The 16,069-nt window shown below is 39.3% G+C and overlaps 1 protein-coding gene across 1 annotated transcript; it reads right to left on the bottom strand.

Moving 5' to 3' along the window:
• Positions 1-282: 282 nt before the first annotated feature.
• Positions 283-7,126, bottom strand: LOC145859390 (uncharacterized). Its single transcript, XM_082958526.1, has 3 exons — positions 6,639-7,126; positions 6,083-6,180; positions 283-5,953 (listed from the first exon to the last, which is right to left on the bottom strand). Exons 1-3 carry the CDS (start codon positions 6,805-6,807, stop codon positions 5,753-5,755), a joined length of 468 nt encoding a protein of 155 aa, XP_082814652.1. The 5' UTR covers positions 6,808-7,126; the 3' UTR covers positions 283-5,752.
• Positions 7,127-16,069: the final 8,943 nt, after the last annotated feature.

Below are 16,069 nucleotides of genomic sequence, written 5' to 3'. Positions count from 1 at the left end.
ATACCTGGAAGTGACATCTGATGAAGAGAATCAAAGGTAATGGATTATTTACATAGTATTTTCGATTTTAGATCTCCCCAACATGACGTCTAGTCTGTATCGCAACGCGTATTTTTCTGGGCGCAGTGCTCAGATTATTGCAAAGTGTGATTTCCCAGTAAGGTTATTTTTAAATCTGGCAAGTTGATTGCGTTCAAGAGATGTAAATCTATAATTCTTTAAATGACAATATAATATTTTACCAATGTTTTCTAATTTTAATTATTTAATTTGTGACGCTGACTTGACTGCCGGTTATTGGAGGGAAACGATTTCCTCAACATCAATGCCATAGTAAAACGCTGTTTTTGGATATAAATATGAACTTGATAGAACTAAAAATGCATGCATTGTCTAACATAATGTCCTAGGAGTGTCATCTGATGGAGATTGTAAAAGGTTAGTGCATCATTTTAGCTGGTTTTATGGTTTTGGTGACCCTGTCTTTGAATTGACAAAACATTATACACAACTCTTGTAAATGTACTGTCCTAACATACTCTAAATTTATGCTTTCGCCGTAAAACCTTTTTGAAATCGTAAAACGTGGTTAGATTAAGGAGATGTTTATCTTTCAAAGGGTGTAAAATAGTTGTATGTTTGAAAAATTTGAATTTTGACATTTATTTGGATTCAAATTTGCCGCTCTTGAAATGCACCTGCTGTTGATGGAGTGCACCACGGGTGGCACGCTAGCATCCCACCTAGCCCATAGAGGTTAACATGCATGAAACCAAGGCTATTACGGTTACAGAAGTCATCAAAAGAGAGCGCCTGGGGAGTAGGAGTGGAGCTAGGCACTGCAGGGCCTGGATTCACCTCTACATCACCAGAGGAACAGAGAAGGATGAGGATAAGGATACGGCTAAAAGCTATAAGAATTGGTCGTCTGTGACGTCCGGAATAGAGAGAAAAAGGAGCAGGTTTCTGGGGGCGATAAAATAGCTTCAAGGTATAATGTACAGACAAAGGTATTGTAGATTGTGAATACAGTGGAGGTAAACCTAGGCATTTAGTGATGATGAGAGAGATATTGTCTCTAGAAACATTGAAACCAGAAGATGTCATAGCATGTGTGGGTGGAGGAACTGAGAGGTTGGATAAGGTATAATGAGCAGGGCTAGAGGCTCTACAGTGAAATAAGCCAATAAACACTAACCAGAACAGCAATGGACAAGGCATATTGACATTAAGTAGAGGCATGCTTAGCCGAGTGATCAAAGGGTCCAGTGAGAATTAGATTGCTAGCCGAGCCATAGGTAGCAAGCTGGTAGAAGATGGAGGGAGGTCTGTTTTTAGCCACCTCGTGCGTTTCCGTCTGTAGATTAGTGGGGTTCCGTGTGGTAGGGGGGCAAAATAGTTAGTTATAGTGGCCCAAGAAAATTGTCCGATAGACCTATTCAGATAGCAGCCGATAAGACAGCTAACGATTAGCGGGCCGCAGATGAGCATTCAGGTTACATCTCGACGGAGGGGCCAGTTAGATAACTCCCTTGGGCATCGGCAGTAAAACGGGTCCGGATAGGTGATTGTAGCCCAGGAGAGGCTGATGGAACTCTTCAGCTGGCTAGCTCCAGAATAATTTATGTTAACTCCGGGACCGACGTTGCCAATAGTCACTCCTCAGGTAGCAGCTAGCTAGCTGCAAGATCCAGGTGTAAATGTCCAGAGCCTGCGATAGAAATCCGGGGATATGGAGAGAGAAAAGGTCCGGTATGCTCTGGTCTGAGTCGCGCTGTACAAAAACTGGCGATAGCTTTTCGAGCTAATGGATAGCTGAGGACCGCTAACCGTGGCTAGCTGAACTCCAACGTTAGCCAGAGGTTAGCCAGTGCTCATTCACAGGATGTTTTGGAGGTAAAATATTTCTGAACATTACACACCAATGTAAAATGGTTTTTTTTGGGATATAAATATGAACTTTATCGAGCAAAACATACATGTATTGTGTAACATTGAGTCCTGGGAGTGTCATATGAAGAAGATCGTCAAAGGTTAGTGATTCCTTTTAGCTGTATTTCTGGTTTTTGTGACGCCTCTCCTTGCTTGGAAAATGGCTGTGTGGTTTCTCTTGTCTAGGTGCTGTCCTAACATAATCTAATGGTATGCTTTCGCCGTAAAGCCTTTTTGAAATCGGACACTGTGGTTTGATTAACGAGAAGTTTCTTTAAAATGGTGTATAATACTTGTATGTGTGAGCAATTTGAATTATGAGATTTTTGTTGTTTTGAGTTTGGCGCTCTGCTATTTCACTGGCTGTTGGCGAGTGGGACGCTAGCATCCCACATACCCCAGAGAGGTTAAATGGACCAATTTCTTATTTAGATGTTCATAGGTTTTCAACATTTTGACTATTGCTGATTTCATATTTTGGGTAAAGTAAAAAAATAAGGTGAAATATTTTGGGTAGATGTTCCTAAAACTGATAGTAACTACAATAAACAAAAATATAATTGCAACATGTAAAGTGTTGGATGTTTCATGAGCTGAAAAAAAAAACAGATTTCAGAATTTTGTACATCCCAGTTAGTGAACATTTATTCTTTGCCAAGATAATCCATCCACCTGACAGGTGTGGCATATCAAGAAGCTGATTGAACAGCTTGACTATTACACAGGTGCACCTTGTGCTGGGGATAATAAAAGGCCACTCTAAAATGTGCCGTTTTGTCACACAACAATGCCACAAATGTCTCAGAGGGAGCGTGCAATTGGCATGCTGACTGCAGGAATGTCCACTGGAGCTGTTGCCAGGGAATTTAACCTGTCTGGGCTAGGGGGCAGTATTTTCACGTCCGGATAAGAAAACGTACCCGATTTAAACTGGTTACTACTCTTGCCCAGAAACGAGTCTGTGTAGAGGTGGATAGAAAACACTCTGAAGTTTCTAAAACTGTTTGAATGGTGTCTGTGAGTACACAGAACTCATATGGCAGGCAAAACCCAGAGAAAATTCCAAGCAGGAAGTGGCCTGTCTGAGAATTTGTAGTTCTTTTGATTCTCTATCGAAACTACAGTATCTGTGGGGTTACGTAGCACTTTCTAAGGCTTCCATTGGCTCTCTAAAGCCTTCAGAAAGCGGATTGAGGCGTCTCCTGTCTCTGGGCAGAGTATAGTAGCTCAGTTTCTCAGTGGTCTGCCTGGTGACAAAGAGATTGGCTATAACCGTTCACGCGACCACGCTGTTTTATCTTTTCCTCTTTGAATGAATACACTATTGTCCGGTTGGAATATTAGCGCTATTTTACGAGAAAAATACCATAAAAATTGATTTTAAACAGCGTTTGACATGCTTCTAAGTACGGTAATGGAACATTTAGATTTTTTTTGTCTCGCAATGCGCTCGCGCATTACCCTTTGGGTAGTGACCTGAACGTACGAACAAAACGGAGGTATTTGGACATAACTATGGATTATTTGGAACAAAAACAACATTTCTTGTGGAAGTAGCAGTCCTGGGAGTGCATTCTGACGAAGATCAGCAAAGGTAATACCATTTTTCTAATACTAATTCTGAGTTTAGTGTGCACCGAACTTGGCGGGTGTCAAAATAGCTAGCCGTGATGGCTGAGCCATGTACTCAGAATATTGAAAAATGTGCTTTCGCCAAAAAATCTGACATAGCGATTGCATAAAGGAGTTCTGTATCTATAATTCTTAAAATAATGATGTATTTTGTCAACGTCTATGATGAGTAATTTAGTAAATTCACCGGAAGTTTTTGGTGGGAATACATTTTCTGAACATCACACCCCAATGTAAAAAGCAGTTTTTTGATATAAATATGAACTTGATTGACAAAACATGCATGTATTGTATAACATAATGTCCTAGGAGTGTCATCTGATGAAGATCAAAGGTTAGTGCTTCATTTAGCTGTGCTTTGGGTTTTTGTGACATATATGCTTGCTTGGAAAATGGCTGTGTGATTATTTTTGGCTATGTACTCTCCTAACATAATCTAATGTTTTGCTTTCGCTGTAAAGCCTTTTTGAAATCGGACAACGTGGTTAGATTAACGAGAGTCTTATCTTTAAAATGGTGTAAAATAGTCCTATGTTTAAAAAATGTAAATTATTGCATTTTTTAGGTTTTTGTATTTCGCGCCACGCTGTTCCACTGGCTGTTGAATAGAGTGGGACGGTCACTTCCCACCTAGCCCAGAGAGGTTAATGTACAGTGCCAGCCAAATGTTTGGACACCTACTCATTCAAGGGTTTTTCTTTATTTTTACTATTTTCTACATTGTAGAATATTAGTGAAGACATCAAAACTATTAAAAACACATATGGAATAACGTAGTAACCACAAGTGTTAATTTCTTATGGCTGGGTGGCAGTATTGAGTAGCTTGGATGACTGACGTGCCCAGAGTAAACTGCCTGCTACTCAGGCCCAGAAGCTAAGATATGCATATTATTAGTAGATTTAGATAGAAAACACTCTGAAGTGTCTAAAACTGTTTGAATGCTGTCTGTGAGTATAATAGAACTCATATGGCAGGCAAAAACCTGAGAAAAAATCCAACCAGGAAGTGGGAAATCTGAGGTTTGTAGTTTTTCAAGTCTTTTCCTATCCAATATACAGTGTCTGTGGTGTCCTATTGCACTTCCTAAGGCTTCCACTAAATGTCAACAGTCTTTAGAACCTTGTTTCATGCTTCTACTGTGAATGGGGAGAGAATAAGAGCTCGAAGAGTCAGGTGTCCCAAAATAAGGCATGAGTTCAGCCATGCGCGCGCCCGTGAGAGGTAGCTGAGTTCCATTGCATTTCTGAAGACAAAGGAATTCTCCGGTTGAAACCTTATTGCAGATTTATGATAAAAACATCCTAACGATTGATTCTATACATCGTTTGACATGTTTCTACGAACTGTAATGGAATTTTTTGAGTTTTCGTCTGGCCTGAGCGTCGTGAATTTGGATTTGTGAACTGAAGGCGCGAACAAAAAGGAGGTATTTGGACATAAAGGATGAACTTTATCGAACAAAACAAACATTTATTGTGGAACTGGGATTCCTGGGAGTGCATTCTGATGAAGATCATCAAAGGTAAGTGAATATTTATAATGCTATTTCTGACTTCTGTTGACTCCAACATGGCGGATATTGTATGGCTTGTTTTTGTGTCTGAGCGCCGTACTCAGATTATAGCATGGTGTGCTTTTTCGGTAAAGCTTTTTTGAAATCTGACATAGCGGTTGCATTAAGGAGAAGTTGATCTAAAGTTCCATGCATAACACTTGTAATTTCATCAACGTTTATGATGAGTATTTCTGTAAATTGATACAAAATCACCGGATGTTTTGGAGGCAAAACTTTTGACCAGTAGTGTAGAATAATATATCTGTAGATCAGATGTTAATGAAGCAATACAGACCACATTGAAGTGTCTTGAGTTTAGTTTGTGTGTTCTAGAGTCTTGTAAAGACAGGGGGGTTTGACTGGGACAGGCAATGTAACATCCATAATGTTTTGAGAAAATGTTTTTGTAAAACATGCACCTTACATCAGATCATCTTGAAACTTTCTAAATCTAACTTTCATCAAGGTTTTATATGGTCTATTGGCTTCTCTCTTTTCATTGGCAGAATCCTTTTTCAGTGTTATGATATTCATAACATCCATATCCACCAGTCTATCTTCCTGTCAACTAACAGAACTCTGCTGGTTGTCCTGGTAACAGATACCAGTGGGCAGATCTATTGTATTTCTTCAAACTAAACTACAGCACTTACTTTGATGAGTCAAATCTGATCCTTTCTTCTCTTCTCCTCCGCTCACAGTTCCACTCTGTGCCGTTGTTTTCCTGCAGTCCACCAGCAGCACAGACAACCTCTTCATACCCAGCAGTAAAGTGATACCGGGAGAGGCACGACACGGGGACTCCAGGAGAGAGGAAGGGCTAGCGTTGTCCTGGTAACCATAAAGAGGGGACACAGACACATAACATTATGAATGTTGATGTCACTGTTGTCATGAAGTGCTTTACAGAAACCCAGCCCAGATAGAGCAAGCTGTATGCTAGACCAGACCAAGCTGTACCATCTGGTGTTCTGATCTGGAGAGACTCTTCTCTGCCTCGTCAGCATCAGGATGTTGTTGAGGCTCCCCAGAGGATCCACGATAGTCATTTCTCTCTCCTGTGTGAACGAGAACATCAAACCGATTGTAAACCCATGACCATCTATTGCAATCATAGTCTTACAAGTGGCATGAATATGTCTAAAAAGGGCCTAAAAAGGCCACTTTCATCATGATTTTGTAAAACATTGTTTGTTTTGCAAATGTAAAGGGTCATTTAAACGGAATGGATGCTTTTACGTCCCTTTGATATTTTAAGTAGAAATTATGCACCAATATTGAATTTTAAAAGCCTGTTATATTAGATGAGATGAACTTTAATGAAGACCACATGGAGAATGAGAATTCAATACATCGAAGTCCCCAAAAAATATGTACCAATGGCAGATTGTCCCTTAAACAATTCCTACAGTAGTGAACAACATATTCAAGTGTAGAACTTCAGTAGAATGCCCCTTTAAAACAACACATTAGTTCTACAACTGCATAGTGTCCCTGTTTTTAAGACAGTACTCACTGGTGGTAATCCGATCTTCAGCCTCCTCCTCCTTTTTCACTTCCAAAACGTCTTCCTCCTCTTTTATTGAGATAGCCTCCTCTTCCTCTTTTGCTCTAAAAGGTTCTTCCTCTTCTTTCATTACATTCTCTTCTTTCAATGTGATAGCCTCCTCTTCCTCCTTTTTCATCCTGAAAGCTTCTTCGTCTCCTTTCACCAGAGCTTCTTTCTCCGTCTAGTTTATTGACCTCATGCTCCGGTCGATTAGACTAGTGCAGTATCAATTTAACACATTTACTAATTTAACAAGCAAATTACGTTTAAATTAACTAGTAGATAGGTAAACAGAATTATGTTGAAAACACTAATGGTAATATACACAAGATTGGTCTAAAGAGCTTCAATGTTTCGGTTGTATGTTCACTAGCAAACCACCACGTTGGTTGAATCAGAAGCCTTTTGTCGCTGTTGAAGAAGCCTCCTGTCCGTCCACTAGATTATACGTCATGCAAGAAGCGTCACCTGAAATACTCATATCGCCATCTGCTGACTGGAGTGGGTAAAGCAGATTGGAAAAATATTAATTACAATGTTTATTCTAGCGAACAATGTCATAAGAAGTCATTTAAAAACAACCAGATGTTGTTTTCTCTTACCTCTTACAGCCAATACTTTCCTCCAGGGCTGACCTGCCCATTAGGCAGGATTAGGTGACAGATTAAAGAGTATTCATTTTTTTGTCATAGTTATATTGAACCCACTGCCTGCAAGCCGTTGTTAAATTTGCCTAAGTGATTTGTATTTTCCTTAAACTTTCTGAAGAGGAAATGTCCCTGTCTGAGTGCATTTGTCTACCACTATGTGTAGCTGTTGCTAATGACAACCATCTTCTGGTTGATAGAAAAGCTTTCCCAAAAACCTTGTCAATTAAATGTTAACTTCAAAGTAGTTTATGCCTACCTGGCAGAATGATATCATGATTATTTGCATCAATCCAGTTGTGATTTGTTCAGCAAACTCTGCAATCACATGTGTGCTACAGAGATACCACTTACCAAGCAAGGCTCTTGCTGGTGCCACTTGAATTAAAGGGTATCTACATCCCAAAATGAAAATGTCTTAGATTTTTCTCAGACTTCAAAAGTGGTCTCCTGATGTGGTTTAAGTATTGTTGAGGACTTAGAACATCCAATGTTGTTGTTTTTCTATTAACAGTGTGATTTAGAGAGAAAAACAGAAAAACAGGGACAAATCAGAAACCTGGAAAAACTAAACGGAGAAAATGGAATTAGGTAAAAAAAAGAGAAAAGAAAACAGATTAGATAGAGATGTTATATACAGATAGAGATGTTATAGGGCCCTAAATAATCTATACATTTTCTCTCATTACTGGATTATCTAGGGATACTGTAGAGTAACAGCTGTAGCCTGAAGTGACCTTTAACCTCCCTGCTCCTCAATACTTCTTCCACTGGATCAAAGCTTCAGCCAAGTAGGATACATGGCAACACATGGAGTAGGGTTGGATATAGTCATGGTAGGATACATGATAGTGGAAACACATGGAGTAGGGTTGGATATAGTCATGGTAGGATACATGATAGTGGAAACACATGGAGTAGGGTTGGATATAGTCATGGTAGGATACATTATAGTGGTAACACATGGAGTAGGGTTGGATATAGTCATGGTAGGATACATGATAGTGGAAACACATGGAGTTGGGTTGGATATAGTCATGGTAGGATTTTTGATAGTGGAAACACATGGAGTTGGGTTGGATATAGTCATGGTAGGATACATTGAGCGGCAAGATGTTCTTTACCATTCGGTCATCAGATTTGCCACCAATGCCCCTTATAGGAAACCTCACTGCACTCTATACTCCTCTGTAAACTGGTTATCTCTGTATTCCAGTCACAAGACCCACTGGTTTAATGCTTATTTATAAAACCCTCTTAGGCTTCACTCCCCACAATCTAAGATATCTACTGCAGCACTCATCCTCCACATACAACACCGTTCTGCCAGTCACATTCTGTTAAATGTTCCCAAAGCACACACATCCCTGGGTCGCTCCTCTTTTCAGTTCGCTGCAGCTAGCGACGGGAACAAGCTGCAAAAAACACTCAAACTGGACAGTTTTATCTCCATCTCTTCATTCTAGGACTCAATCATGGACACTCTTACTGACAGTTGTGGCTTCTTCGTGTGATGTATTGTTGTCTCTACCTTCTTGCCTTTGTGCTCTTGTCTGTGCCCAATAATGTTTGTACCATGTTGTGCTGCTACCATGTTGTGTTTCTACCATGTTGTGTTTCTGCCATGTTGAGTTTCTACCATGTTGTGCTGCTACCATGTTCTTGTTATGTTGTGTTGCAACCATGTTGTGTTGCTTCCATGTTGTGCTTCTACCATGTTGTGCTGCTACCATGTTGTTCTCATGTTGTGTTGCTACCATGTTGTTGTCATGTGGTGTTGCAAACATGTTGTGTTGCAACCATGCTGTGTTGCTACCATGTTGTGCTGCTACCATGTTGTCCTGCTACCATGTTGTTGTTATGTTGTGTTGCTACCATGTTGTTGTCATGTGGTGTTGCAAACATGTTGTGTTGCAACCATGCTGTGTTGCTACCATGTTGTGCTGCTACCATGTTGTCCTGCTACCATGTTGTTGTTATGTTGTGTTGCTACCATGTTGTTGTTATGTTGTGTTCTACCATGTTGTTGTTATGTGGTGTTGCTACATGTAATAATAACATATGTGATTTATATACATTTCTTTAGTAATAAAACATTAGTGACATAATTTAGTATTTAATATTACATAGTAAACTTTATTAATTGTAATATGTATGTTTAAATGTATGTTCTAAAGTTTTTGAATAAAATAAAAGGTTTGAAAGAAAATGTAATTTTCAATGAATTAAATCTTTCTCAAATTCAAATTCAAGCTGCTTTATTGGTATGAAAAACATTGTGTCAATATTGCCAAAGCAACAATGTATACAATATACATTGTAATACAATTATAAACAATAACAAATAATATAAAATGGCATTAAATAATAATACAAAATTAAATATAAAAATAATAACAATAGAATAGTAGTAAAATAATAGTAAAATAGTAGAGTGTAATAAATATAAAACTCTAAATATGGAAAATGAATCTATAACTAAGTTATAACTAAATAACGGTCATCTTCACCATTACATCAGTACTACAACTACTATCATCATTACCACTACTACCACCACCACCATCACTAAACTGCTATCATTACCACCCATACCACTACTATTTGGAATGATAAACAACAACAATAATAATAGTAATAACAATAATAGTAATAATAAGTAAGTTACTGCTTACTATGCAGATGTTATTATTCAGTGTCCCTCATGCTATGGCAGGCAAATACATATTTGGCTGCAAGAGGAGCCATTGCTCCTTCGCCCATGAGTATTTTTAGTTTTTCGTCTGGGTTTAATAAGTTCAAATTTGGAATAAATGTAGTCATTTCTGTGAATAAGGAATCTCTTTGTGAGGAATATTTATCACAGTAAAGGAGAAAGTGCATCTCTGTCTCTACCTCCCCTGTCGTGCAGTGACCACATACACGCTCCTCTTTGGGTAGCCATGTCTTTTTATGTCTGCCGGTTTCTATTGCCAATCGGTGGTCACTCAGCCTGTACTTGGTAAGGATCTGTCTCTGCTTCGTATCTCTGACAGAGTAGAGATAATCAGCCAATTCATATTCTCTGTTTAGGGTCAGATAGCAATTTAGTCGGCTTTGGGATTTTGTTTCGTTTTTCCAATGTTGTAAATATGAGTCCTTTGATTGGTTCATGATTTTGTTTATTTGAATTCTTTCTTTTGAAGCAGTGCTGGTGTCAGCTTGGTTGGTGAGGTCCAACACCAGCTGACTGAGAGGGCTCGTTTCTGGGCTCAGCTCTTGGGTTCGGAGTGCTTTAAATTGCAGACTTGAATTTGGACTTGAATTTAGATGTAGCCAACATTTTAATGATCTTTTCTGTATTTTCATTATTACTGGAAAGCGGCCCAATTCTGCCCTACATGCATTAGTTGGTGTATTTCTCTGGACTTGTAGGATTTTCCGACAGAATTCTGCATGTAGGGCTTCAATTGGATGTTTGTCCCACATTTTAAAGTCCAGTTTATTGAGTGGCCCCCAAACCTCACTTCCGTAAAGAGCTATTAGTAGGATTACACTGTCAAATATTTTGGTCCAAATTCTAATTGGGATGTTGATTTTGAATAATTTCATTTTTATTGCACACAATGCTCTGAGGGCTTTTTCTTTGAGTGCATTCACTGCCATATTAAAGTTTCCCGATGCAGATATGGTCAGACCAAGGTAGGTGTAATTTTTAATGTGTTCAATGATGGTGTTGTTCAGGGTGAATTTATATTTGTGTTTCTGACATCTGGTTTTCTTTTGGAAGATCATGATTTTCGTTTTTTGGAAATTTACTGCCAGGGCCCAATTATGGCAATATTGCTCTAGAATATTAATGTTCTGTGGAAGACCTTCTTTGGTTGGTGATAGAAGTACCAAGTCATCAGCATATAGCAGGTATTTCACCTCTGTGTCAAATAGTGTGAGTCCTGGGGCTGGAGATGGTCCAACATGTCTGCTAATTCATTGATATAAATGTTGAAAAGGTTTGGACTCAAATTGCAGCCTTGTCTCACACCTCGACATTGTGAAAATAATTCTGTTCTTTGGTTTTTGATTTTTATTGCACATTTATTTTCTGTGTACATACATTTTATTAAGTCATACACCTTACCACCAAGCCCATTTTGTAGAATTTTGTAGAATAGCCCTTCATGCCAAATAGAATCAAATGCTTTTTTAAAGTCAATAAAGCAAGCAAAGATTTTGCCCTCTTTTTTTTTGGTGGACGTGTTTATTAATTAGTGCGTGTAAGGTGTATATATGGTCAGTAGTGCGATGGTTAGGGAGAAAGGCAATTTGACATTTACTTATGTAACGCCCTGGCCATAGAGAGGGTTTTTTTGTTCTTTATTTTGGTTAGGCCAGGGTGTTACATTGGGTGGGCGTTCTATGTTCATTTTCTAGGTTTTTTGTATTTCTTTGTTTTGGGCTGTGTGTGGCTCCCAATCAGGCACAGCTGAAGTTCGTTGTTGCTGATTGGGAGTCACACATAAGGAGCATGTTTTTCCTTTGGGTTTTGTGGGTAATTGTTTCTGTTGAGTGTTTTGCACCTGACAGGACTGTATGGCTGTCAGTTTTCTCATTTTGTTTTGTGTAGTGGTCTTTATTAAATTAAAATCATGATGAACACAAACTCCGCTGCACCTTGGTCTACTCTCTCCCGACAGCCGTTACAACTTATTATTTTTTTCTTGAAGAAAGGTTTGAATTCTTGAATTCAAAATGCTACAGAAAACCTTTCCCAAGTTACTGTTTACGCAAATTCCCCTGTAATTATTGGGGTCTGATTTGTCTCCACTTTTGTGGATAGGGGAGATGAGCCCCTGGTTCCAGACATCAGGGAAGCAGCCAGAAGTTAAAACCATGTTGAACAATTTAAGCACAGCATTTTGCAACTCAGGTGTGCTGCTTTTCAGCATTTCATTTCTGATGTTGCCTAGACCACAAGCCTTCTTTGATTTAATAGATTTGAGCTTTTCATTTAGTTCTTGTTGGGTTATTGGGTAATCTAATGGATTTTGGTTGTTTTTAATGACTGATTCAAGGATGTTCAATGTTTCTTTAATTTCTAATTGGTTCTGTTGTAAGTCTTTTTGTGGGATGTTTTTGTATAGATTATCAAAATACGTTTTCCAAATTCCTACATCTTGTATGGCTAATTCCTGTGGCTTTGTTGTGCTTAAATTGTTCCACATGTCCCAGAACTGTCACGGGTATCGTCGGTGAAGGAGGACCAAAATGCAGCAGGACTGTGTTTGTTCATGTTGAACATTTATTAAATCAAAACGAACACAAAAACAACAAACAAGAGAACGAACGATCCACTGACAGTCTGGCAAGGCACAAGGCTAAACACAGAACAAACACACCCAACTAATATAGGACTTCCAATCAAAGGCAACACCACACAGCTGCCTTCAATTGGAAGTCCACCCCAATTAACTCCACATAGAAACACACTTACTAGACTACACATAGAAATACATAAACATAGACCATAAACCAAAAACCCGGAAATACTAAATCAAACACCCTTTTACCAAAACACCACCCCGGACCACATAAAACAAATACCCTCTGCCACGTCCTGACCAAACTACAATAACAATTAACCCTTATACTGGCCAGGACGTGACAAGAACTGATTTTGGTCAATTGCGTTTTCAATTTCATCAAGTGTCTTGTTGGTATAATTCAGTTTCTTGCGTTTCAGTGTTTGTTTATACTGTTTCAGAGTTTCAAAGTATTCATATCGTAGCTCTGGGTTGTTTTGCTGCTTATGTTTTTCGTTTGACATTTGTCTTAGGTGTTTTCTAATTGTTTTACATTCATTATCAAACCATTTATCAGAAACATTTTGTTTTTTGTTTCTGATGTTGCATTTCTTTGGTTTTCTCAAATTTGCTTTCGATGCTGCTTTTTGGAATATGCAGTTGATGTTTTGAGTAGCCGAATTGACACCCTCTTTATTGTTTTGGTATTGTGAGTTATTGAAAAACTGTATAGAGTTCATCATTTCATTTGAGTTCAACGTTTCAATGAATCTCTCTGCACTGTTTGGAGCCCATCTGTACGATGGGTTTATGTTGTAGAGTTTAATGGGCTGTTTTTTTCAATGAGTATTGCCGGTTAATTTCTTCAGAAACACGTTGATCTGACTGTGATCTGACAATGGTGTCTGTGGTCTGACAGTGAATGCACTAATGGAGGAGGGGTCGATGTCAGTGATGGCATAATCGACTACACTTGTCCCAAGAGCTGAGCAGTAAGTAAACCGACCTAAAGAGTCCCCTCTGATTCTGCCATTAAGCATGTATAGGCCTAAGGCTCGACAGAGATTCACTAACTCCTTCCCATTTTTGTTCAGTATTTGGTCAGGACTGTTTCTATTATTTATAATAGGGCTACTGTACAAGGAGGGGTGTCCACATATGTGGTGGTTACCTCCCACATCAGTGTAGTCAGGCTCAGAACCTGTTCTTGCATTGAAATCTCCACAAAGAAGCACTTTACCCTCTGCCTGAAATGTAATAATTTCTGTGTGGAGATTGTGGAAAAACTGATCATCATAATATGGTGAATCTGAAGGAGGAGCATAAGCTGCACATATGTATTCATCATTGTCACAGTAGATTGTACCTTTGTTAAGTTTTAGCCAAATGTGACTGGTACCTTTTTTCATTTCATTCAGTGCTAAGTCCTGCTTATGCCAAATGATGATTCCACCTGAGTCTCGGCCCAGTTTAACAATTTTATGTTTGATTGATGGTAGTAAACTTTCTCTATAGCCTGAGGGACACTGAGTATCTATGTCTCCACGACACCATGTTTCCAGTAGGATTATGATGTCCTGTCCCTTGATGTTTTTAATCAATTCTGGATTTGTTGTTTTATAACCAAAATGTGAAGAGTATAGGCCCTGGATATTCCAAGAGCTGATAGTTAATGATCTCATTTATAATAAGTGATATTCACTGGTTTGAGTAAAGTACATTGAAATAATAATAATAATAACATACATACATACATACATACATACATACATACATACATACATACATACATACATACATACATACATACATACATACATACATACATACATACATACATACATACATACATACATACATACATACATACATACATACATACATACATACATTACTATAATACCGGTGCCAATAAAATTAAGAATAGTTGTAAACAAATGAATAAGAATGGAATAAGATTGCATGAAAAATAAGTACAATGCAATCTGCAAGTGTGTGTGTGTGTGTGTGTGTGTGTGTGTGTGTGTGTGTGTGTGTGTGTGTGTGTGTGTGTGTGTGTGTGTGTGTGTGTGTGTGTGTGTGTGTGTGTGTGTGTGTGTGTGTGTGAATTAAAGGGTCTGTCTAGCTCAGTAGTCTGCATATTAGTTGCTGTAGTTGGTGCACCTCTCCTATCTCTGATTGTTCTAGGTATCTTTTGCCAGAGGTTACCTCAGCATATGTAGGCTGATGATCTGAATGATACATGGTGTGGACTGCATCATGTGGTGTACTTCTCTGAAGGACAGTGTTCTGTCCGACCCTGGAGTAGTGATCAGAGCTGTGTTGTGATGGGCCAGGTCCAGTAGAGCTGTGTTGTGATGGGCCAGGTCCAGTAGAGCTGTGTTGTGATGGGCCAGGTCTAGTCGTGCTGTCCTGAGGTGGGTCTGGTCTGGTAAATCTGTGTTGTGATGGGCCTGGTCTAGTAGAGCTGTGTTGTGATGGGCCTGGTCTAGTAGAGCTGTGTTGTGATGGGCCTGGTCTAGTAGAGCTGTGTTGTGATGGGACGGGTCTAGTCGTGCTGTCCTGAGGCGGGTCTGGTAAATCTGTGTTGTGATGGGTCTGGTCTAGTAGAGCTGTGCTGTAATAAGCCGTGTCTGGCTCTTCTCTCCTGGGGATGGTGGAGGTACTGTTGTTTCAGAATGTGGGGCGGGGGACCTCTGTTGCTGGGGTGATGGGTGTGTGGGTCCCTGCCAAGTGTTGCATTTTTTAGGTCCTTGGCAAAGGTTCTGATACTGTCCTGATCAAGATGTACATTATCGTATAAGTGTTGACATGTCAGCGTGGGGACGTGAGCCGTTCTGACGTTGAGCAGTGAGGCACAGTCCACAGTGATCTGTTGATTTATTTTGTTGATCAACTGTCCTGGGAAGTCTTTTCTTGGTAGGATGTCTCAGTCTTTGAAAGGGTCATTTATCTCTCTCTATCTCTCTCCCTCTCTCTCCCCCTTGACTGGGAATGTTAAGGGTGAAGAAGTTGTGAATCTCGGGGGGCCCTTGCACACAGGGGAACAATAAGTACACAAAATAACTGACAACCTGGACCCCCAGGTGTCTTTCAAAACATCTGTTTTACTAACGACCTAAACAGATCATTTTTACCCTTTTAAAAATAGTATATGGGAGATGTCCGGGGGATGTCTGTCTTTGAAAGGGTCATTGTAATATTTAAGATGTCCCCTTTACTGATGACCTAAACAGATACATTTTACCCCCCATAAAAGAGTGTCCGAGGGATGTCTCAGTCAACCCCCCCAAAAAAGCCCCAGAGGCCTCACACCATCCTCTTTGAAAGGTTTATTGTACTCTTTAACTATGCTTCCTTTACTGACGACCTAAACAGATCAGATTTAATGGTCAAGAGGTTGTTTTCTATTTATGAAGGAATAAATGATGAAGAGGATATAGACCACAAAAAAAAAGATAATTGTATTGTT

The sequence above is a fragment of the Salmo salar genome, chromosome 12 (assembly GCF_965601325.2).
Source record: "Salmo salar chromosome 12, fSalSal1, whole genome shotgun sequence".
NCBI classification, from domain to species: domain Eukaryota; kingdom Metazoa; phylum Chordata; class Actinopteri; order Salmoniformes; family Salmonidae; genus Salmo; species Salmo salar.
Note: the sequence above shows the minus strand (reverse complement) of the source record. Positions and strands in the feature narration are given on the sequence as shown.